This window comes from Sylvia atricapilla, chromosome 3, assembly GCF_009819655.1.
Source record: "Sylvia atricapilla isolate bSylAtr1 chromosome 3, bSylAtr1.pri, whole genome shotgun sequence".
NCBI classification, from domain to species: Eukaryota; Metazoa; Chordata; class Aves; order Passeriformes; family Sylviidae; genus Sylvia; species Sylvia atricapilla.
In genome coordinates, this window is record NC_089142.1 from 111,247,798 (window position 1) to 111,271,099 (window position 23,302).

The 23,302-nt window shown below is 44.7% G+C and overlaps 2 protein-coding genes across 4 annotated transcripts in view; both read right to left on the reverse strand.

Annotated features, from left to right (window-relative positions):
- Positions 1-5,233, reverse strand: part of EML6 (EMAP like 6) — a 91,114-nt gene extending 85,881 nt beyond the window's left edge. The window contains exon 1 of the mRNA XM_066316616.1: positions 5,037-5,233. Coding sequence (XP_066172713.1) covers positions 5,037-5,233 — 197 coding nt within the window. The remainder of the gene's footprint in view (positions 1-5,036) is intronic.
- Positions 5,234-12,935: 7,702 nt separating this feature from the next.
- SPTBN1 (spectrin beta, non-erythrocytic 1) overlaps positions 12,936-23,302 on the reverse strand; it is a 117,564-nt gene continuing 107,197 nt past the window's right edge. For all 3 annotated transcript variants that reach the window (XM_066316618.1, XM_066316617.1, XM_066316619.1), the window contains 5 exons: positions 23,036-23,099; positions 17,816-18,054; positions 16,404-16,577; positions 14,740-14,782; positions 12,936-14,451 (listed from right to left, as the gene is read on the reverse strand). In XM_066316618.1, the coding sequence (XP_066172715.1) occupies positions 14,236-14,451; positions 14,740-14,782; positions 16,404-16,577; positions 17,816-18,054; positions 23,036-23,099 (736 nt within the window). In that variant the 3' untranslated portion in view covers positions 12,936-14,235. The remainder of the gene's footprint in view (positions 14,452-14,739; positions 14,783-16,403; positions 16,578-17,815; positions 18,055-23,035; positions 23,100-23,302) is intronic.

A 23,302-nucleotide genomic window follows, 5' to 3' on the forward strand; every position in this document is an offset into this window, starting at 1 on the left:
AATTCAGCGTGTCTCTTGGACAGCTGATGCAGACAATTAAATGTTCCTGGGGTAGAAATGAACCTCATGAACAACACGCTGATGTTCCAAAGTACAGTCTTTAGGTGGGAAGAAAAGGAGGCATTTTTGTTCTTTACCAAGGTTCCCATAAACCTGAGCAGTTAGCAAGTCAGCAGAAGACCTTTTTACAGACCTCAAATCTCCTTCTACTTTCACACAGGAACATTGCAATACTTTGACCTGTAGATTTTTTTTTTTTTAATTTGAAATTAAGTTAACTCATACGAAAACATTTTTTGTGAGTTTTCGTCCTGGTAAAGAGTGATGATTACACACAACTACCTGACCATCGTGATTCCTGGCCATCTGAAATCAAGTTGAAATAAAACAAGTAAAAAAAAAAATGCAGAGATTTAAAACATAGAAAATGTAAAAAAAAAAAAATTTAAATTTTATGTTTAGACTATTCTGGTTAAAGGCTGTGGTTTAATGATGACCATTCTCATCAACATATAGTGACAAATGCCTGCTGAGTTTCTCTGCACTTTTAACTGATCTTAGTATTTCTAAATCACTTTCCATAAGATACTGTAACTCTATATTCCAGCACGTCTGATGCATTAATACAGAATTTAAGAAGCCAATTTACAGCAGCTGATAAAAAATTATAAAAACTTCAAATCTAAGCACAACACAGCACTCAAGTAGAGGCAAAAGAGGCCACTGGATCTTCATGGAATAAACAGCATTTTCCCAGGTTTTCCAGCATTGAAAGCAAAGGAGGCAACAAGCTGACTAGAGGAGTTTTTATAGGGAATTAATTTCTTTAATATGAAACTCATTTAACAATTTGCTGCTGCAAAACAGTTCCCAAAGCCCTGCTTCACCCCACGTCTGTCAAGTTTAGATGGCTTGGTGGAGGCACTGGTGTAACATCCACATAAGAAACGGGGCTGGAATTTCTGTTGTTGAAAATCTCTCCTGTGCTCTCTTTTAGGGCACCGAGCCTCAGCAGTCCTGTGGGGTCACCTCAGGTGGCTGAAGCCCAGGGTTAGCCCCAGCTGCAGCTCTCTATACTGGTAATAAACCCTAACCACAGTAACCTGAACACCACTCTGCGACAAACAACTGCTGTCACCATCCAAATGGTAGCAAACGAACAGAAATTTAAAGTATTTTAGATCCCTCCAAATCAGCACAATCCTATAAACAGAATTGTTATAACGCATCATTTTAAATAAAAATACTGAAGTACAAGTTAGATCTTCTGTCCCTGATGTTTTGATTTGCATAGCTCTGCCATCCATTTACTCATTTCAAAATCATATTTACCGTGGTCAGCAATACACAACATTGCTTGGAGCATATTACTCCTTTTTTTGCCCTCAGTAGCAAGACAAGAAAACCACATCCTGACACATATCCCATCTCCTGAAATGACCCTTGTGGAGAACAACTCAGGCCTCCAGTGGCTCCTGCAGCCCAGTAATAGAGTAAATCCCATCCCCAGTGGCACGGCTGCGGTTTTAATCTCAATCTGTCAGCACAGTGGCACCCCCCCAGTGCACTTGGAGCAATATTCTGATAAATCCAACGCTGCTGGCACACTGCGAGCAGCCTGACATAAACAACAGCTCTGGAATCCATGGATAACAGCAGGGCTTTGCAGGTACTACAGAGACCTGGGAAAGGAAGCAGGATTGCTGCCTCACGAGAGGCTGGCAGGGATGGAGGCAGTGGGGATGCAAAACTGCTTTTGTAAGTGCATAACATACAAAATATCAGATCCCACAAGAAAACTAGGGTGCATAACAATACAACACGGTCAGGACAGCTGTTCAATGCTGCAGAAATTCTTGGAACTCAAAAACAGGGAGAAATCACTTTGTCACTACACCAGAGGAAAAGCTTCTCAGGGTTTAGAATCTCTGTCAACAAATGACTTCTGCAGAAAAAGATAAAATCAGTTGTATTTTAAGTGATGGTGAGAATTATCTCAACAGGTTATATTTTTGTTTTTGCTGCTTGCTGCAGCTTTGACATGCACAAATTACAGAAAAATTATAGGAAAGAACTGTCTCCATCCAACACTTAATCGAGAGAAAAACAAGGATTGATCTGATTATTGTTCTACAAGTAATGCACAGTATAAAAGTTAGAAAACCTGTTCTTTTGAAAGTTTTCAATTCCTGTCAAAGCTAATGCTCTGGAGGTTACTCACAAACTCCTCTGCAAAGCAGGGCTCACTTAAAGTTTAAATTGGTGGTTCAGGACCTCACCTCCTTCTGAAGTTAAAGGAGGAAGCGCTGGAAGCACAGCACCTGGTGGCAGCTTCCCACAGAAAGCAGGACAAAACCCTGAGCTCCCTTGCTCCTGCTCAGAACATCGACCTTATTAGCTGAGTGCAGAACATTCAGTTCTTGAACAGGCAGAACTCGCCTTTCAAATGTGAGTCTTGGAAAAAATGGCATTTCTCCAATACAATACAATTTAATACAATACATTCTGGTCTGCTTTAGCCCAAACTAAATTATGCCCAGCTGCATTATTTTGATGCAAAACAAGAGAGAGAACTATTAATCTTGCAGAACATATTAAACCTACACACCTGCCCTTTTCACCAAGGACAAATATCCCTTTTTCATGACTTCAATAAACACCTCAAGGTAACACACGATATTACTTCTGAGAATTATCATCTTTTTTTTCCCAACAAAACAGCATACACAAAGCCACAGAAAAAAAATCACAGAAAGAGATAACAGCAGTCCTTGGAAGCAGAAGATCTTCCCACTTGAAGGTCTCCCAGTCTCAGTGTTTCATGGTATTTCCCAAAATCCAAGTTTTCTTTTTTAAACAGTGTTTCAAACCTCTTTAGAAATTACAACCTGCATGCAAATGCACACCCTGCTGTTTAGAAGCTGGCCCCAAGCAAGTAAATCCCAACAAACCCAGAAAAATCAGATAAATACATTCATCCCATCCATCTCCAATGGACGAGAGCTGTGAAGCTTAAAATGTGAGAATTTAAATTCCCGCCTTTATTAGTCCCATCAGCGATGACCACACAAGGCATCACCTACTCTAAAGTACTTACAGTGATGGGATATTACGTCAGTAGGGATTGCACAGTGCCAAAGGAGCCAACCACCCATCCCATGGAGCAAACAACAGAATATTCCAGCAGCATTCTGGAAAGTCTCTCCTTCCTTAAACCCCATGGGGTGACAGCAGTAGCTCTTGGCTGCTAAGAGCTGATACGAACTGTTGCTTAGCTTCTGCTCACGCCTTCTGCGCCCAAATGTTTCATCCTTTGTGGAAACTACAGTTTCCCACCAGAATTCTGACAGTGTTGCAGATCAGAAACAAACCCCATCTTTCCAAACATGAGTTGGACATTCAGCAAGTCCCTCAGGACACAACCACTTTGAACACATGGTTCTAGTTTCCTTTAAAGAGCACAATAGGCAGAAGCAGTGTCAAAGTACAATTATGAGACATTCATACCCTTCCTATCCCAGTTGTACCTTCTAAACCTGACACTGCCAAAAGCAGACTCCTAATGTGACAGGTCTTAAAGTAAAGGGTACAGAAGCTCTACAATACATTTGGTTTGGGGAGGGAAGTGCTCTCAGGTATTATAATGACGATTCAAACATAAGCACAGAAGTACACAACTCTCTACATGGATTTTACACTTCCTGTTCCAAGGAGTATGAAATTTTATGTCCATACAACAAGCAAAACTTTTGATTTCATGTTCCTGCAGATGCCTCTAAAATCCTGACTCTTCTCTGAGCAGCCCAGTGTCTATTTTCAGCAGCCTTTTGGAGCTGATACCTTTGGAACCAAAATAAACTCCGATGCACCTGCACTGCACTTGATGAGCTGCTTTAACACATTCTAGAGAAGGGGAGAAGGATACTACGAGGATGTACAGCATCCAAAAGCTCTCCCTGGGAAAAGTGGATGGCTTCCTGCAAACAAGGATTACATGACACTTGTGTGGTTTGGTTACGGAGTGTCAAAACTTTGGCTTCAGCAGATGCTTCCACAGCACTCCCACACCATGAGTCACCTGGGACTGTTCTGGCTTCACATCATCCAGGAAACGCTTCATTCATGCTGAATTGGGTGAACAGGGAGGGCAGCAGATAGCTGTGCTCAGAGGAGTGGCATCACCAGGCAACATCCTTCATGAGGATATTCTAGGCTCAGATTTCTCTCATCAAGTAGTAGCTACATTAATTTTCTACTTTACTGATGTAAATGTCTGTATTTTGGACAGATTTTTTTCAGACACTACCCTGAACATTGTAACAGCATTTTTATTTTGTGAGGTGCAGTAAAAAAAAAAAAAAAAAATCAGCATTTCTGTAGGAAAAAAATATCAATTAAATCCACTTCTCAGGCAGAATTTGAGAGAAAGAAACAATGAACAGGACAGATGAGGAGCAAGACCTGTCCTTCTGTAGCCATCTTGCACCAGCATATTTGGGATTTTTTGCCTGGAGTGCAAACAGCAGAACTTGATTTTGATTTACATTTTCTGGATGATATTACAACCGGATTAATTTGAGCTACGTGTCAGATTTATGTCCCTCTCGTGCTGGGATTTGCTGAAGGCGAGGGGTGCTACACCTGCCTTCTGTACCAGGTCAGAATTGATGAGCTGGGGTCCCAGCTCTGGAAACATCAAGGTACTGGACTCACGATTTTGCAGCACTGTTGCACTGAGATTTTTCCAGCGCTGAGATGAAGTGCTTTGCTTTTGGTGCAGTGCAATAGAAAAACTTAACCCTCCCTCCCTTGTTATTGCAACATTTTCGAGCTTGGCTACAAAATAATGACAATCAACAGTATCTAGAGATTTCAGCTCGGGCAGACTGCTGCTAACAAATCTGAGCTGCTCTAAAACGGCAGGTACAAGCCGAGCTGTAAGAGGCGAGGAGGGGGTATTCTGCCAGCGCTACATTCTCCTCCCTTCCCTTTAAACCCCACCCCACCCCACCACCGGAGAAGTCAGCCCCCTTTACCTGATAATATCATCGTTGTGCCCGAGGAAGAATTTCTGGCTGTGCTCCCTGGTGTTGTAAACCACGCCGACTCCGGCCACGAAGTACACCACCTCTTTCCCCGCCGTGTAGTACAGGTTGTTGCGGCACTGGTGGCCCCGATAGCCGTAGACCCATTCCAGGCGGAGCCGGCAGCGCGGAGCCGTCCGATCCGCCATGATTCCAGCCCCCTGCCCCCCGGCACACCGCCGAGCGCCGGCCCGCCTTCTCTCCCCTCCGGAACGGCGGCGATCCCCGCCCGCCCGCGGAGCCTCAGGTGTCCCCTCCGCGCAGGGATGGCGATGGCGATGGGCAGCGCATCCGCGGATCCGGGATGCCGCCGCCGCGCTACCGCCGCGCCGCCACCATCATCTGCTGCCGCCGCTGCCCAGGACGAGCCGCCGCCGCTGCGCGACCCGGGCAACTTCTCGGGGGCACAAAAACACACCTACATAAGCAGCAGAGCCGGCTTGTCTTTTCTTTTTTTTTTTTTTTTTCTTTCAGAAGGCAAAGTAACTTCTGTGCGTCACCAGCACCACCTGCCAAAGTCTCCCCGCTGCGTCTCCCGTGTTGCACCTTCTTGGCTTCCTGCACAAAGCTTCCTGGGCGCTCCTCTTTTTAACATATCGACCCTCGGGGCTAGAGCTGGAAGAGAAGAAAACATAAACCCCGTGCACTGGAACCGCAGAGTGCGCGTGTGTTTAAAATGCACAGGGACTGCCTGGACGGGGGAGCTCTGCTGGGATGGGGAGCTCTGCCTGGATGAGGGGAGCTCTGCCTGGATGAGGGGAGCTCTGCCTGGATGGGAGAGCCCTGCCTGGATGGGAGAGCTCTGCCTGGATGGGAGAGCTCTGCCTGGATGAGGGGAGCTCTGCCTGGATGGGAGAGCTCTGCCTGGATGGGAGAGCTCTGCCTGGATGAGGGGAGCTCTGCCTGGATGAGGGGAGCTCTGCCTGGATGAGGGGAGCTCTGCCTGGATGGGAGAGCTCTGCCTGGATGAGGGGAGCTCTGCTGGGATGCCAGAGTTTTTGGATGGGGGATCTGTTCTTGGCTGGGTGCTGTGGCCACTCTGGCTGGTCTGGGGAGCTTCTGAGGCTTTTCAGCAGGATCCAGTGCTCTGAATCCTCATAAAAATCCTCTCTTTCCATACCATCTCATATACAATAGTCAGCATAAATATGGGAATATTACCCCACCTTTCCTCACCCCCAGCAACCAAAAATTTTCTCCTTTTGGAGTTTATAGCAACTATATCATTAAGACAATCTTACTTTCCCGTTTTCAGTCACAAAAGACTCCAAGTCACCATGAGATAGAGGGGAGTGTGGCTATTTTTTCCCTCACTTTTTTTTTTCATTGTCATCGTTTGGAATGCTATTATAAGGAATGCATTTCCTTTCTTGCCTTCTGCTTTTCCTAAAGCAGAATTCATATTACCATTATCTGCCGAGCTTGGTTGCTGCGTGTTGTTTGTGCTAAGCCATCCACTGCTATTTTATCGTATCACTGCACAGGAGCCCAAAGCCACTCCAGAAGGCCACAGCCGCAGGGAAGAGGATGCAGAAGAGCAGAAGCAAACACCCATTCATAGCCCACAGCGGCAGACGGATGGGAAGAGGGAATTCCAAGGCTGACGACCCCCCCGTGCCTTTTCCCCACACAACACTCCTCACACAGACCCAGCCGAAGAGCGGCGTGCCGGCGCCGCTCGCACACGGGCTCAGGGCAGCGCTCCAGGGCACAGCACCGGACACCGCCCTCGGGGAATGGGAACCGAGAAACCTCCGGCAAAATCACCGGCCTGGGCGGGCGGGGGGCTCCCTCACCACACCGGCCCCGAGGCGGAGCCTTCCCGCCTCCCGGGGCCATTCCCGCCTCCCGGGGCCGTTCCCGGGGCCATTCCCGCCTCCCGGGGCCGTTCCCGCCTCCCGGGGCCGTTCCCGTTCCCGGGGCCGTTCCCGGGGCCATTCCCGCCTCCCGGGGCCGTTCCCGCCTCCCGGGGCCGTTCCCGCTCCCGGGGCCGTTCCCGGGGCCATTCCCGCCTCCCGGGGCCATTCCCGCCTCCCGGGGCCGTTCCCGCTCCCGGGGCCATTCCCGCCTCCCGGGGCCGTTCCCGCCCTTCCTCCGCGGCCCTCAGCGCCGCCCGGCACCGCCCCGCCCGCAAGGCACGGGCGGATTTAGACAAAAATCCCCTCGGTCTTTCTGCTTTTCCCCGTGTGCCATAGTCTTCCAAAGGCTTACAGCTAAATCCGCACTCACGTTTTTTAACTCCTTCCCCAGCAGCCGGGCCGCGCTCTCATAGGATGGTGGAGTGTGTGGAGTTGAAAGGGATCCACAAGGATCGTCCACACGTTGAAAGGGATCCGCTGGGATCCGCAAGGATGATCCAGTCCTGCTCCTGGCGCTGCCCAGGTCCCCCCAGCAGTCCCCCCTGACCCTGAGGGAAGAACCTTTCCCTGATATCCACCCAACGCCGTGACCCGGCTCCGGCCATTCCCGGCCGCGGCAGGGAAGAGATCGACAGCGGCCCCTCCACTGCCCCTCGCGGGTTCTTGATCCTTTCCCACCCCGCTATCATTCAATGGAACGACTTCCATATGATCACGGCTTTCTTTTTATGATTTTTGTTGTTGTTGTTGTTGTTGATTGTCTAATTTAGATAATAAAATTCATCAATATGACAGATGGGCTCTTCACCTATCCAGCTAGGACAAAGGAAAAACTAGTTTCAAGCCTCTGCTGCCTTGGCTTGTGTCACTTCTCTGTGAGCGACAGCAGCGAAACTGAACTTTACATTTAACCCTTTAGGAAAATTCATATCCTGCATTTGGGGGGAAAATTATGAATTATTATCATTATTTTAACAGTTAAGTACACTAGTCATGAATGAACACCCCATAAAAACCTCAAAGAAAGATATTAAATGTGGAGCAACACAAATTCAGTTTCATTCATTTTTCTGTGTTCTGTACTCTCAAGACTTTAGTAAACTTTTGGTGGTGATTTAATTAATTCCATTAATTTAAGCATGAAGTTATGTGTATTTTTTTCCTAATAATAATAAAAAAAAAAAAAAAAAAAAAAAAAAAAGCATCATTACTTTCCTATTAGGAGCTGTCATGTTGCTGAGAATGTTCCTCAATGCTGCAGCCTGCTGTTCACTGTCAGCACAACCTAAATATCCTGGCTGCTTTTATGGACTGGTTTTGGGTGTTAATTCCAGGTTCTGGAGCCCTCAGCATCACAAAGAGAGTGGAAGGAGCAACACAAGCCAAGACAAAGTGTGAACCTAAGGTTAAAAAGGGCATTTCTGTTTAAAAAAAAAAAAAAAAAAAAAAAAAAAAAAAAGAGTAGTCTGAATATACTTTCAATTTCACCTAACTGTAAAAATGAATGTTTTAAAATGTACTGAAGAACATAATTTAAAGAGACATAAAAATTAGCAATTACAGCAGCATTTTTCCTTCCTCATTGTGGCAAGGAGCCCATTGGCCAGGAACACATATCCTGTGACTTTACAAATTTTTATTTTTTTTTAATATGAAATGTAAAAAGCAACTAATGCAGCATCTTGGATGAGTAGTACCTGAGTGACAGCCACCCCTCTGCTCAGCTGCTGTTGAGTTTTTTGAGGGCTTTGGGGTTGGTTTTTCGGTGGCATTTTTTTGGGGGGGTTGTTTTGGGATTTTTGTTGTTTGTTTGTTTCAGTGTTGGTTATTTGTTTGGTTTTGGTTTTGGTTTGGTTTGGTTTGCTTCTTTAAAGCAAGTCTTGTTTAGAAGATGCCAGAAAGCACCACGTCTCAAATGAACTCCGGGCCTCTGTGATGCATCCTGCCCACTCTGTATATATCCAAGAGCTGTGATTAACAATGAACAGTGAGGTTTTCCCTCCCAGAAACGTCTGGGTTATGTCCTAGATCTCTTCTCCACAAAATAGCCTTTATATCTCATATTTTTATGGATGAATGTACAGCAGATGCACAGAGATGGCATATTAATCGGTATTTCAAAATTGGTACCTCTTATTTGAGCTGCAAATGCTTCTTAAAATTATATAAAATCCCTAAGAACTCAGGGGAGGGATCAGAAGCAGGAGCTGTGATCTAGTTCTGTTTATTTGTTGCCTGGCATTACATTGATCCAATCCTGACCGATGCCTCTTGGTGATTTTACAATTTAACTACAAAATCGTAACAGGGGAATTGGCTCTAAGCTCTTATTCCTTGTGGGCAGAAATACCGATTTGCATTAATGAAATGCTTGGATCTGGCCAGAAACAGTGTTGGGGGAAAAGGAGAAAAGAAAAAAACTGAGCCTTTTCCATCCCGCCAGCTTTGAAGAGAGCTGGCAGACCGTGCTCTTCCCAGAACCAGCCTGGAGGGAAAGTCCTGACCAACCCATGGCAGTTTGGTTCTGCTGCTGTCCCGGAGCTGTGCAGGACAGCCAGGAACAGCAGGTGGATCAAACCGACCCATCGCACCTCCGCGCTCACACACAGGGCTCCCAGATCCCCTCTTTCACGGGATGCTGCCTGCCTTCATCCAGCCTGGGGGGCTGCCTTCCTGCCATCTCTTCACGGACCCTCAGTGACCAATTTAAAATCCCTGCGGAAAGCTTGATCTTCCCATAGAACCTCCCTTTTTCCAGCCGCAGCAAGGATGGTGGGTGGAGTTTCTCACCTTGCCGTATCCTGGCTGCCGTATTTGACTCGACTTCCCTCCTGCGACGATTCGGCTGAGACGTGTCGGAGTGGCTAAGACGTGTCTAACTCTACGGAGTTTACGTAACTCCTTAGAAATCTGACTTTCTGAATGAAGAGAACTTCGATCCGAGCTCTTCATTCTCTCGAGAGCACCAATAATCCGCGGTCTGTGGTGCCGGTGGCAGCGGCTCGGCCGCAGCTCAGCATCCCCCTGGGTACAGTGACCTCTCACGGACGATGCCGGCACTCGGTGCGCAAGGGACAGTTTTGTCTCAGCTGGGCGTGGGAGGAGAGCAGCGGTAGCAACATCAGACTTGTGACAAAATTCCTGTTAAGCCCAGATCATTTTTGCCGTTACGACGTAGTGAGCCACCCCAGCGTCTCGTCTAACAGAGAAACAACATTGTGTGGCATTCCTTAGTTTGGAATATAAAGTAAATGATGTTTCAAACACTGAAAAATACGTATTCACGCTGCACTGTAGCTGTGGTGATCACCACCACCAGGCTGATCAGCTGGAGGCTGGTGCTGAGCAGGGGAGGATCCGGCAGGCCTCAACGCACAAAATGCTTCCTTTTCATTCCATTAGGTGTTTGAACGGCGAAGTTTGATGTCCCTGGCCCCGGCAGCCCGGCCGCTGTGCTGCATTATGACACACTGCGGATGCGCCCACGGATGTGCGGCTCCGCGGCGCCCAGGCACGGCAGCCCCTGGCACGGCACGGCACGGCACCGATAGGCACGGCACGGCACCGATCGGCACGGCACGGCACGGCCCCGGGCTCTCCGACACACTACAGCGACCTGCCGAGGGAGCGGCCTCCACTGGGCGGGGCAGGACAAGGGCTGAGGTGTCCACTTCTTCCAGTCATTTCATTCTTAACATTGATCGGGGGGTTTAGCACAGCCTGATTTTCTGATTATGTGTTTTAAATTAAAAGGACGAATGTTTGTTCCTGCTCATTGGGATTTAAGTTCCTGTATTTCCTCAGCCAGCTGTGATTAGCAAAGGTAGGGAGAAGAAAAACCCAAGCCCACAAAACCCCATAAAACCCAAACAAAAAACCCACAAAAAAACCCGAAAACCAACTTAACAAAAAAAAAAAAAAAAAAAAACCCAAACAAACAAAAAGCCCAGCCACCAAAAGTAGCAAAACTCTCATACCTGCAGGTTATTTATTGCAAAGTTATATTCTGAAAGACCATACCCATTTAAAGTCTGAGAACTCAACCATAAGAAAGGAGACCATCAAGAAGGGAAAAAACATCTAAACCAATATTTCACCAGGATAGAGATTAATAATTCTTTCTTTTCCTTTACCATTACCATTAATTGTCCTCATACAAACCACAACCCGGCCACAAATCATATTCCCTGTGCAGAACAGATGGATTAACAGATTATTTGCATTAATCTAAAAGAAAAACTTCCTACCAACACATACTAAATTCTGATGGCTAAGGAGTTCTGGGGTTTTCCCCCACATTGTACTCAATTTCCCTGGATGTGGGAAGGACCCTCTGACACCTTCCCTCAGATTAGAATTAGATGTGTAGGGTCCCTCCAAGATGGAAAAAAAGGAGACTGACCTGACTACAGGACAATTTCTCTTCTTACCAATAACAAGCAACACAGCTGGGAAGCAGTTTGCCTTAATTTTCTTTGAAAATTCTAAGGTTCAGGTTCTATATTACCTTTGCAATGTATCTCCAGAGGAACTATCACAGCTTAGGTATAAAACAGCTGCGGTAATGTGTTGCACTGTGCTAGAAATCCTCACCCTTCAGTCTGGCTCCAGGAGGAACAGAACACTCTTCTGTTAGCAGTCCAGCCACATTCCCTGGTGCAATTCAGAAAGCATCACGGCCACCTCTGGGCAGGTGACACCAGTGGCATTTCCATCACCCACCTTTGCAGTTTCCTGTCCCCCTGGTATTTTTCAGCAGCATGACCCAAGAGATTCCCACACTCCTCTCCCTTCCGCCCTGGCACACAGATGAGTGCACTGACCTGACTTCTCTGACTTGGCTCTGTCCAGGGAGGCTCCTCCTGACCTCTCTCTGCAGGACCTGAGGCTCCAAGGCTTTCTGGGATTCACTTCTGCTCCTCAGTAACTTCCAATCAGTCCCTAAGCAGACAGGATTTTTATTCAAGTCCTTCTTGGGAATAACTTCCAGTAAGGAATGACACAAACAAGAAAACAACTCTAAAGGAAATGTTCAACCAAATCACTACAGAACCACACACCACAGGCTGTTGACATCCATCTGCCTGACTGCTCATTGCAGCAGCTCAGTTGAAGTGACACATATGTAAGGCATCAACATCTCTGTGCACATTAATCAACTCAGAAAACTGTTTCATAGTCTCTAATAAGGCTAAACTTCAGCTTTTTCTAATGTATCAATTTTTACATTTACAATACTAGCAGTGTTAGCCTACATTTTTCTAATAATTAGACTGAACAATATAACATGACAGAGTAAAAACTTGTGTACATGAATACTTCATTGTTTAATAACCAAAAACTTTGGAAAACAAGAAAAACCCAGAGAACACTGTACACTCCATGAAAATAATTTAAGACACTCTACTGGTCACATGTTCAACAAATGTGAGTTTGCAGTTTTCTACCAAAATTAAAATCTGAGTGGAATTTAACAGTCACAATACATTAAAACCCAGGTTCCTTACGTTTCATTGACTTTAAAACATATTGGAGCTTCTTAGAGCTACTCCTATTAGACGGTTCCCTAGGTGGCACACAAAGTAAGGAAAGGATGTAAGCACTTGAGCAAAAGGTAGGTAGAAAGTTGGAGACCAGTGCTAACTCAAAATTATGTCCTTTTGCTGCCAACTGGAACATGGAGCTTTACCTCCATCGAGTAAATGTTCAGGCAACTCCACTGCCCCAGCCTCTGATGTGCTTGCTTCCATCCACTCTGCTGGTTTCACTTCCCACAAAAAGTATCTGTATCAGAATATTTTTCAAAATATTAATTTAATTATTTTTCTCTTTATTTTTGGCACTTAATTTGGGAGGCAGGATAAAAGGGAGAGCAGGTGAGAAGTGAAGGGAAAGAAAAGTGGTAAGAGAGAAAACAACTATTTCAGAATGAACTTTGACACAAAAGAATGGAATTACATTTGAAGACATCAGTTTCAGTGCACAGGAGAGATGACATTTTAAAATAACTTTATTTTTGATCATCTTTCAAAATTATGATTTAACATAGTCAGAAATGAAATAAGAAACTTACCCAGCATATTTAGTTTTAAAAGCATTTAATGACATCGCATATATTTAACAGATAGGGTAAAAGTCTAGAGGTACAGTTCGATACAACTGAAAGCCAGTTCCAGTACTACTCTTGACTACAGGCCCAGTCATTGAAAGTTCATTCCTATTAAATGTAATTTTTGATTGTGCAGTAAGATGAAAATTTTTCATTACAATAGTTACAGTGACAGAAATGCACACTATGTATCAAAGAGCAAGATAATGTAGCAAAATTATAACACACAGTGCTGCAGCTGACAAGCAAGTAACCATTTGAGTAACATTACTTTTCCAGTAAATGCTTCAGTTCCACTTTTACACTTATTGATGATTTTAAAGGGTTTATTATACATCTAGTCTTATTATACTTTGTACTAGAATTATCTGAAACATACAATATAATGTATTTTGGAAAAAAAAAAAAAAGAAAAAAAAAAAGAAATTTGAAATTACAGCTTATTTAAAACTGTACCAGCCTGTTAATCCGTCTTGAACACCAACATTCTCACCTGTCACACCAGATGTGGGGACACTTCGGCTGATATTAAGCCAACGTTGGGCTGTGAGTCAATGTATATCTGCACTCTTACAGCAAAGAGAACACACTACCACTTTAATTCCTGTTAGAATCGCAAGGGAAGGCTCTACTAGTCAGGACTCAGCATAACAACTTTAACTGGAGGTGAATGCCTTTGAGAATTTGTACATTGGTTTCTTATGTGCAGAGTAGATTTGAAAGCACCGCTGCCTTGCAGACCAATAGCACTAGGAGTGGGTTATTTTCCAAGACAGCCTCACAAAATTGAGGAACAGTTTAAATATTAAGATCTAATCTACATTAACTTTATTTAAAAAAAAAAACAACAAAACAAAAAACCAAAAAACAAACCCCAAAAATCAAACCAAAAAAAAAAAAAAAAAAAAAAAAAGCCCAAAAAAACCAAAACCAAAAAAAAACCAATCCCAAAACCTGGTCCTCCCTCTCCTACAGAAGCTGCCCAATGCACCTCATACATTTGTAACTTTAGGTTCTTTTTTTTTTTTTTTGTTGGCTTTTTTTATTTTAAAATGCTCTATAAATAAAAAAATGTCAATCACATTGAGGAACATGAGGCACAGAGAGTAACGTATTGGTTCTGAGCTCGCATGCTGGAATTCCACTGGAACGGTCAGAGAAGTGCAGTGTGTGGAGATGGAATTCACTTCTTTTTACCAAAAAGGCTGAATCTTTTCTCTTTGTCTTTCTCTTTGTCTTTCTCCCGCTTGCCAGGGCTGGACTCGCTGGTTATTGTGACGCTGGCAGGCAGGGTCTGGGCACGGCTGGAGGCTGGAGTGCTCTGGGTGGTTGGGGACACTTCGATTTTGTCCGAAGAGATCGCTGATGTGATGGCCTGAATCCACGTGTTCATCTCCTCCTTCAAGAAGCCCCAAAGGCATAAAACTGTTACAACCAGCACACCCCTCTGCCTCCCGCAACGGTGCGGATGGGGAACGGGCACGGGTAGAAATGCAAGGAAAAACAGCCCCAACTCATCCCCTCTGGCTGTGCACCTCCAGAAGCACCTCCCAGAGGCTGTACCTGACCAGCCCTGGGCCTATGTGTCACTGACACAAAGAGTGCACACCATCTCTTGGCAGCTGCTTCTGCCTGTGTACAGCAGCACAGACAGCACAGTGATAAACAATAAGAAAAACAGACTTACATCATCTTTGGCTTGGAAGAGGTATTCGTTGCCATCGGTCAATCTGGAAAGAAAACACCATCACAAATTTAGCTCAGTGGTGGTCACACTGGTTCAACTCCTGCTTGTTTGCCTCCAGCACATGAGCAGCCCGAGGCACACAGAACTGCCTGGGACAGTGCCCATGTACCAAATGCCCCCAACAACCCCTGTTGCAGCCACACACGTGGTAGCTCTGGGCTCTGGACACGCTCAGGATGGTGCTCATGTTTCCATGTGGCTGCTGGCTCAGTATTTGCTCTTTCAGGTACATCTTTTCTCTGTTGCAAAACACATTATCAAAGTTTACTCGATAATTTCCAAAGAAAAATGTCGCAGGCAGCACCCAGAGTTTTCATGGCTCCTGTGAAAATCCTACAAAATTCTGCAGCTGCTCTCCTCTTGCAGACATGGTGATGCTGGCTCAAGGTCCTGCTCTTAGTGATGAGCAGCTGCCTCTCCTCACAGTGAAGGCCAGAGTCTGCCTTCTGTTTGACTCCTGCACCGATTTTACTCAGGTGGTTTAATTGGGATACATTTAACAATGTATGTGATGATACACAGAAATAAACCAACTGAGTAACACCAGAACAAACAGGAGGCAGGGGCAGCAGGAGCTCTGCTGCAGGCTTCCCCATATTTCCCAAGAAAAGCAAGCATTTTAACAATTCTTTATGAAATAAAATTAAAGATTAAACAGCAAAATAACAGTGCCTGAGCAAAGGAAGTATCTACATGCAAGTAACCGAGGGTCCTGATGCAGGTGGTGGAGCACTGGGAAAAAAAGGCAGTTGGTTTTTCTGCCTAACTTTGCATTTGGAACACCATACACTTCCATTAGCAATTCAGAGAGGTTTAAAATAGTCTGAAGGATGAATCACATAGCTGCAGGCCTGTCTTCAAAAAAGGTACATTGCCTTAAATATTTGCTATATATTTCCACATATATTTTTCTGTAAAGCAAATTTTCCCCAGATAGGGATTCTATGATCTTTAGAGGATTCCTGCACCAATATAAAATTACACCACCACCACCCCTGCTCTGCCAAAAAAACCCCAAAACACCTGTTTTGGAATACGTGACCCAATCAGTTCAAAAAGTAAGTCTTCTTTGACAGGATTACCTCACAACTGTGTAATGATAAATATTTTTCAATTGTTGGCACGAGAAGACTGTTCAGCAAACCAAAGAGTTTCTCAAGGAAAAGCCTTTCTTTTAATCTTTGAGCAACAGGTCTTTAATATATTTAAGTGAAATGTAACTGTATGTTCCAGACCTGCAAATGTGAGATCTCTTCAGTAGTCTCCTACATTCATACTGAAGAAAGTAAACAAAAGGCTTGATTTAGAAAAGAGCAGAACCACGATCACTGCTCTCCATCAGTTCCAGAGGAAATGGCTGAAAAACCCAGCACTGTGAAATGCAGGCCCCTAACTGCAGGCACACACATCTGATGAACATGCTGTGATTATTGTAACACTGTTCTGTGCTTGCTCACTCTGACAAACAGACCACAACTCAGTGTTGGAAAGAGCTTGCTCAGAAAAGCAGGTGCTGCGGTCCTTGGTCAGTTCCTGGGCTGGGTTTCCCAGTGAACACACCCACCATGGCTTTCCCCAAGGGCAGAACACTGCTCCAGGTTTACCTGAGCTTGAACACATGCTTCTTCTTTTTGTAATCGACCGCCACTTCACAGACTGCGTCCTTCAAGCTGACGGGGATCTCGTTGTGGTAAGGGATGCCAGAAGCAGCAGCTTTTGAGTCCTTGTAGAAGCCCATCTCTTGGTTGTTTATGACACAATACACGTTATGCCATGACCTTTGAAACATGGGAAACAACAAGAGCAGTTATAAATCCAATGCTCTCACCTGCAGAACTGGAGAAAGCAAATGTAATTACTTCTGTACGTTAACAGACATTGGTTCAGTGTGAGGATGTGAATATGCTGTCTCATGAACAGCAGACGGAATTCTTTCATGGAAGCACAGCTTCAAGACAAAAGCCAAAGTGAACTGAGATTCCCAGAGCTCCCTGTGACAGTACATCAGCCTATCCTCACAGTAGGAGGACTATTCGGCAGACTGAATTTGCATTCTTGAGACAGAAAATGATTGACCTTTCAATGGCAGTGTTCTGTTGTAGAAGGAATTCTCACTGTGCTGCAAACTGATGAATGGAACAGAATGGACTGTGTGTGAAATCCTCGATTGACAAAAATACTCTTAGTGGCATCATCCACATCATTCTCTAATAGAATTGTGAGAATTAACAATTACTGGAAATAAGAATACCCAGATACTAGTAATTGTGGCTGTCACTGCCTCAAAGGCATTGTCTGGTGTGAACAACTCCAGTGGCACAAGTATCCTGGTACTGCTGTACTCACTTGAGATCTCAGCTCTGCTAAGTGCTTTGGCTCCTACCAAATCCCACAGATGTTGCTGCAGCTCAGTATTTGCTGTGAATACTCCCTTTCTCAGCCAAGTCATAAACCTGGTTTTGAGAGCTCTCTCAGGTCACAAAGGACCCCACTCTGCTTTTTCAGTGCAGACAAATCTCAAAGTTCTTTCTGTTTGAGACCTGCAGGACATTCCATGGGAATGGAATTGATTATGGCACACCAATTGTCCTCTGTTCATGCTGAACAGATTACAGAGTAGGTGGGAAGTGGTAATGTGCAAATAGAAAATGTCAGAAGAATATGAACATTTCTAGTCTCACACCTACGTGGTTTTCTTTTCTTGTAGTAACGTACAACTTCAGAGATCTGGAATAAAATCCCACTACTGCCACAAATCCATCATGTGGAGAGGGAAAGTCATGCTATCTCTCTGCCTCAGTTTTCCACCTGACAAATGTGGCTAACAGTGCTTTTTGTACCAAATATCTTCAGACTACAGTTCCCCACATGCAGTGTTCAGCTCTGCAGCCCCACCCCTACAGCAACAGGAGCCTGGAAGGTCTCTGGGAGGTGGGAGAAGGCTGGAGATGGTTGTGTGCCATCTTGGGCAGAGCCCTGGGCTGCTCTGCCTGTGTTACACATGCATACACTGTACCTGCTGGAGGCTTTTTTGCTGTGTGTTTCCCACTCGTGCTTGCGGTGTAAGAAGCCCTCCATCTGGGCTGAGGGGATCTCCTGGGTTTTGGCAGGGAGGGTAGCAGCAGTCTGGGCCTGAACGCCGCTCTTGGCTTTGCGGTCTGATGTCGGGGAAGGAACAGGACTGGACTCTTTGGAACTCGTCCTCTGTTCTGCAGCTCCATTGACCATTTCGTTGGTTTCTGCGGTTTCTGCCACCTAGGAACAGTGGAGAATATGTTCAGCCAGAAGCCCCCAGCACTGAGGCATTCTGCAGTTAATCTGTCTCCCTGCACAACGTGGCTGTGTATAAACTTTGCCTGGACAACGACACAGGCCAGTAAGTTCTTTCTCGCACTCCATGGAGACACAGGAGGCCAAGGAAATTAGAAAGTAGGAATGGATTAGTACCCATTTTACAGGTGGACAGACGGGAAAATAAAAGCAGCTGAACTTCAGTGTGAATTTTACTGTGCTTTGCTCTGCTGGTCAATTCTTTTATATATTGTTATTCCTAGAATGAGAGCATTCAATTCTGTTGCTAAGTACTCCAATGTTTGGAACAGTAACAATCACACTTTCTGCAAACCTAGAGGAACAGTAGAAGTTATACACATCAGCCACCTTAAGTACATTTATGGCATTACTGGGGCATTAAAGGTCCATAAAAGGTATTAACTATGAGTCAGCAGAGAAAGATGTCACAATTGCCCAGGAGCATTTACAAAAATGTGTGCAATTGATTTGTTTCTGTAAAAGCTCCTTTCCCACTTTCCCCGTTCCCCTAGTGACACAACAAAATCAAAACATGCAGAAATTAGAAAGATTACACCATGCATCTCCACCATCTCAGTTAGGATATTGGATCATAAAGACAAGGGGAATGAGGTCACATGTCAATTGATCGAGGTCTGGTTCAGACTGGCGTTATTAGGTGGATTGGATTTTGGTTAAAGGAACTGAAAACCACCACAGTCACACAGCATCACACAGCTATTTACCCCCAAACAAAGACAGAACCAAGGCCTTGCCCATCACTTGCTTTGTTGGTCGCGTTGCCTGGCGCACTGGGATCGATAGCCTAGAGAGCAGCCGTGTTTCCAGCAGCTCTCACTGGTCAAGCTGGCGACGTCTTCAGGAGCCATTCATCCAAAAATCATTTAAATTGGAATCCTAATGGCTATAAGCTTTTGAAATACAGCTTGGTCCCAGTTTTGTGTTTTTTTTTTTTTTTCTTGTACCATTACTTTGACGTGTATAGCCGTTGGTAGCAGCTCAGGAGTTACACAACCAGTGTGTAGTATTATTATTAGCAAGTTACTAAAGCTCAGTGCTGCTAATGCTCTAGTAGATTACAAACATTCTGGACTGGTTTTATGCAGACAAGCAGGTTTTTGTGACTGATACAATAATTAGACATTCCCACTTCTGCACATGGCCTGGACAAATCAAAAGCATCGAATTATTATGCAACAAACTCAAATTTGCCACCATTTGCTAGAACTTCTTATACCTGCCCAGTATCCATTATCGTGCCTCACACCTTGTACCTCACCATTAGTCTATAAAGATCTGAGTGTCAACTTGCTCTGAACATGGGAAGGATTGGTTAACTGCCTTTAGCAACCTAAACCTCCAGAGTACAGACACTACACCCTCGAACAGGGAGAGAATCATAGCTCACATTGCACTTCAGTCAGATTTGGTTTACCCTGTCCCTAAAGACACATAGCCTTACACTTCTCCTTCACAACTGGGATCAATTTAAGCCATCAACCCTCACTACTTGTACCCAAATCTCAAAGTATAACAAACACTTTGCATTAAAGCAGGGGAGAGGGTAAATAAATGAGGCTGAAGATTATCCAAACACTGCCAGCACACAGGTAGTGGAATGAACAACCCCTGAGTCACCATTCATCACCCCTGTCAACCACCCACAGCCAACAGATCCCTTCAAGAACAAGGAGAGCCCCTTGCACACTCTTCTATCCAGTGACAGTTCCTGAACCTCAAACTCAGCTTTGCTGCTGGCTGGAGCTACGTCTGAGCGACCTGACACCTCTGACCGGCACTGAGGAATCACACAGCCCACAGGAACTCATCTCCACAACTTAAATAAACTCCCCAGAAATACCTGGCCCCTGCAATGACACAGAAAGCAGCACATTTGCTGGAGCAGTACCAGCCAGATGTGAAAATAGGACTGATTTGGGAGTACCTAGAACCCCTAATCTGAAGTAAACCAGACAAGTTTCAAACCAGCAGCCACTGCACAACATATTTTATGGGAAATTATATGGAATTCAGTGCTGCAACCCGCTGCAACCCTGTGGCTTTGAAAAGTAACTGCCAACTTTAATCATATCATCAGACCTGCACCTTCTATGTCAAATTCTACTGGTTGTAAAAGGGCTATGAAAAGCTTTTCTGATGCTCTTTCAGGTTTTATTTCCTTTCACGTGTTATCTACAATTAACAGAAAACAAGCAAAATAAATCATGAACAGCTCTGCGAAGGATGTGTCATGAAAACGGAGAAAAAACAGGAGCTGGACACACTTTAAGGGAACCATGCGTGGGGCATGCAGAGACAACGCCACGGAGGACAAACGGCAACAGCAAACTCCTGTTACAACACAACAGGTCTCATGGACATGATACAGTTCTCTCAGTGGGGCCTGAGGGGTTAGTTGGAAGTACTTTAGTGGCTACAGGCTACTCTGGAAATCTTTAAAGCAGGACTGGGACATGCAACAAGACAGGTGGTGACAATGACAGAGGTGCCCCTTTGGATTTCACAGTGCTTGAAGCAACATCTGCGCAGTTAATTGACTCAAGGCTCTGCCCCACAGCTGAAGAACCAGATGATTTGCCTGGTTTAGATGCAAACAGATGCCAACCTCTAGGCTGTTCTGTCAAAAGGACCTTCCTAATGCCTTTAGCAAGACTCACAGCCTGCAATAAATAGGTGAAATCCCACTCTCCTAGTGCCTGAAATGATGACCTTAATCAATGACTTACTTTTTCTTCATCATCATAAAAGTGCAATTTTTAGCTAAGTGTACTAATACAAATTAAAAGAAGCTATCTATCTCTATAAATTCATTCTACAGACTCTTTTTTTTGCCAGAATACATGTGAAAGCTCTGCAGATGGTAGAGTCTGAAGCTACAGCTATCCTGCCATGAGAACTGGCACACTTTCAAGACACAGGGCAGCCACCAGAGCATCCCCATAAATTCATATGGAATTTTTAAAAGCATTAAGAAGCTATATGTTGTTATCCTGACAAAAGAAAAAAAAACAAAAACAAAAACAAAAACATGCATCATGAAGTGGAAAGACAAAAGTACAGTTACTGAAGCACATCCTTTCAATCACCACTCTCAGTTCACGAACTCAGCCCACACAGAACAATCCAGCTGCACTGTTCAGCCAGTTGTCAAAAGCCAAAATTCTGACCAAAAGCAGCACATCTTGTGCCTCACTGATGCAGCTCTGTACGCCCAAGGTATTGCAACACAGGACTCAACAAACTGAGCTCAGAAGTTCTCATGGAAGACTGAAGTGCAGATGGCAAAGATAAACATAGAAATGCATTATGTAGCATGGCAATAAAATAAAATTTCAAAAGAAGCAAACAGGTGATGTATAAGGCTGTGCTAACCAACAAGATTATTATCTGGGATCTGCTTGAAGATCACCTTGCATTCCCTGCCACAACTGTGGAGAACTTATAAACATTAGAATGTACAACAGCTCACTTCAGGACTGAATGCTAAAGAAGAACCAAAAGGTTTTATTTCCAGAAAGAGAGGGGTGGAACAGCTGTGTACTGTGAAGCATTGACAGAGTCTGTATGCAGACTCAGACCTAAACTAGGATAGGCATCTTAAAGCCAAACTTGTGCTGAAAGGCATTTCCTGCCAGAGCCCTCAGCTGGAACTCATGTTTGCTCTGCAGCACTGTAAGAGCCCTGATATCCATAGATCCCAGCCTGCCAGGAGCCTTTCCTGCACTGAATGTGACCCCAGAGAGCCAGGTTCAGCAACAAAGAGAAGTGTCCTTTCACTCAAAGCATTAACTGAAACAAGAAGGCTCTGCAGGAAGGGGGTGGCGAGTGGAGCCAGATTCAGCTCCTGCGTTGCATTAACTCCAGAGACATTTACTGGCATTGTCATGGCTGCACATGAGGATTCTTGGCATGCATCCCAACTCCACTGGGATATTCCCTGTCAAGAAGGAGTGTGTAAGGCATGGAGCATTCAGCCTGCACCTATGTTAAATAAAGAGCTGGGATCTTAGACAGTATTTTATTGAGTTTTTAAAGGAAAGCATCACATCCTCTCCCTAAGGGGCTACACCCTACTCTCATTTACACCCCTGCCTCTCTGGCACCAGAAATCAAATTGCTGTAGTGCCAATTGGACAGGACCGAGGCCAAATGGGCCCCCAAAACAGCAAGATCACAACTCTGCATGAGGACTAAACCCCCAGATAAATCTAGATACTGGTTTTGAATGGTTTATTTCACGTTTATTTGTCTCTGCAGTCAATGAGTCCATTCTGCATGGAATGTTATACAAACTAACCTTAAGGCTTTTATTTGTCCATAGTCACACTCCCCCCCCTCCCAGCCCTTCCTGCCCAGCTCACTTTTGTGGATTATCTTTGGCTTGGTACATAACTCTTGCTAATGCAGCTAATTTAATAAAGTTGCCGTGCTGAGACCTGTTAGTATAACTCGATGCGTCATACCTGTCAGGTCCTAGTGCTCTTCTTCATTAGGATGTAATCTCATTACATCTCAATTACTCATATAAAGGACGTTTTTGCTGGAAAATCTTAATACTATTAGCGACATGAAAAACTCACAGTAAATAACATGAAATAAATGTGTCACCTTAAAGCAATTGAGTGTCAGTGGGGAGATTCAAATGAACAAAGATTAAAGTGAAGCAAATATATGTCCAAGGGGCTGCTAATTAAATAAAAGTCAACTGATGGGAAGGAAGAGAAAAGCAGCAGGGAAATCTGAAGCCAAAAGATTAAACCAGTACCGGTAAACCATACTGAAAAAAGGTTTCTGTTGCTGCAAGTGATTCTGTGGGTCACAGTCCAGACCACGAGCGGTCATTGGCTGTCCGTCTGCTAATAAAGTTTTTGTAGTTTTGGTAGGTTTGGGAGCGGTAACTAACCCGTGGAGATTCCTGGTCTGAAGGCAAACCGTTTTGGGAAACCTGTTCTCCTTTTGTCCCATCCCTGTTGGAGAGAGGAAAAAGAAAAGAAATCGTATAAGGTTCTTGGAAGTCATCCATCTTGTTCAATAAAATAAGATTTTCTTACTGAATATTAATTTAAGAAATTCAAACATGTTCCTAAAATCCTCAGGCCCAACTGAATAAATCCAGTGTAAAGTGAGATTTAACCAGACTTTACTGACAGTTACCTTACAAATAAACCTC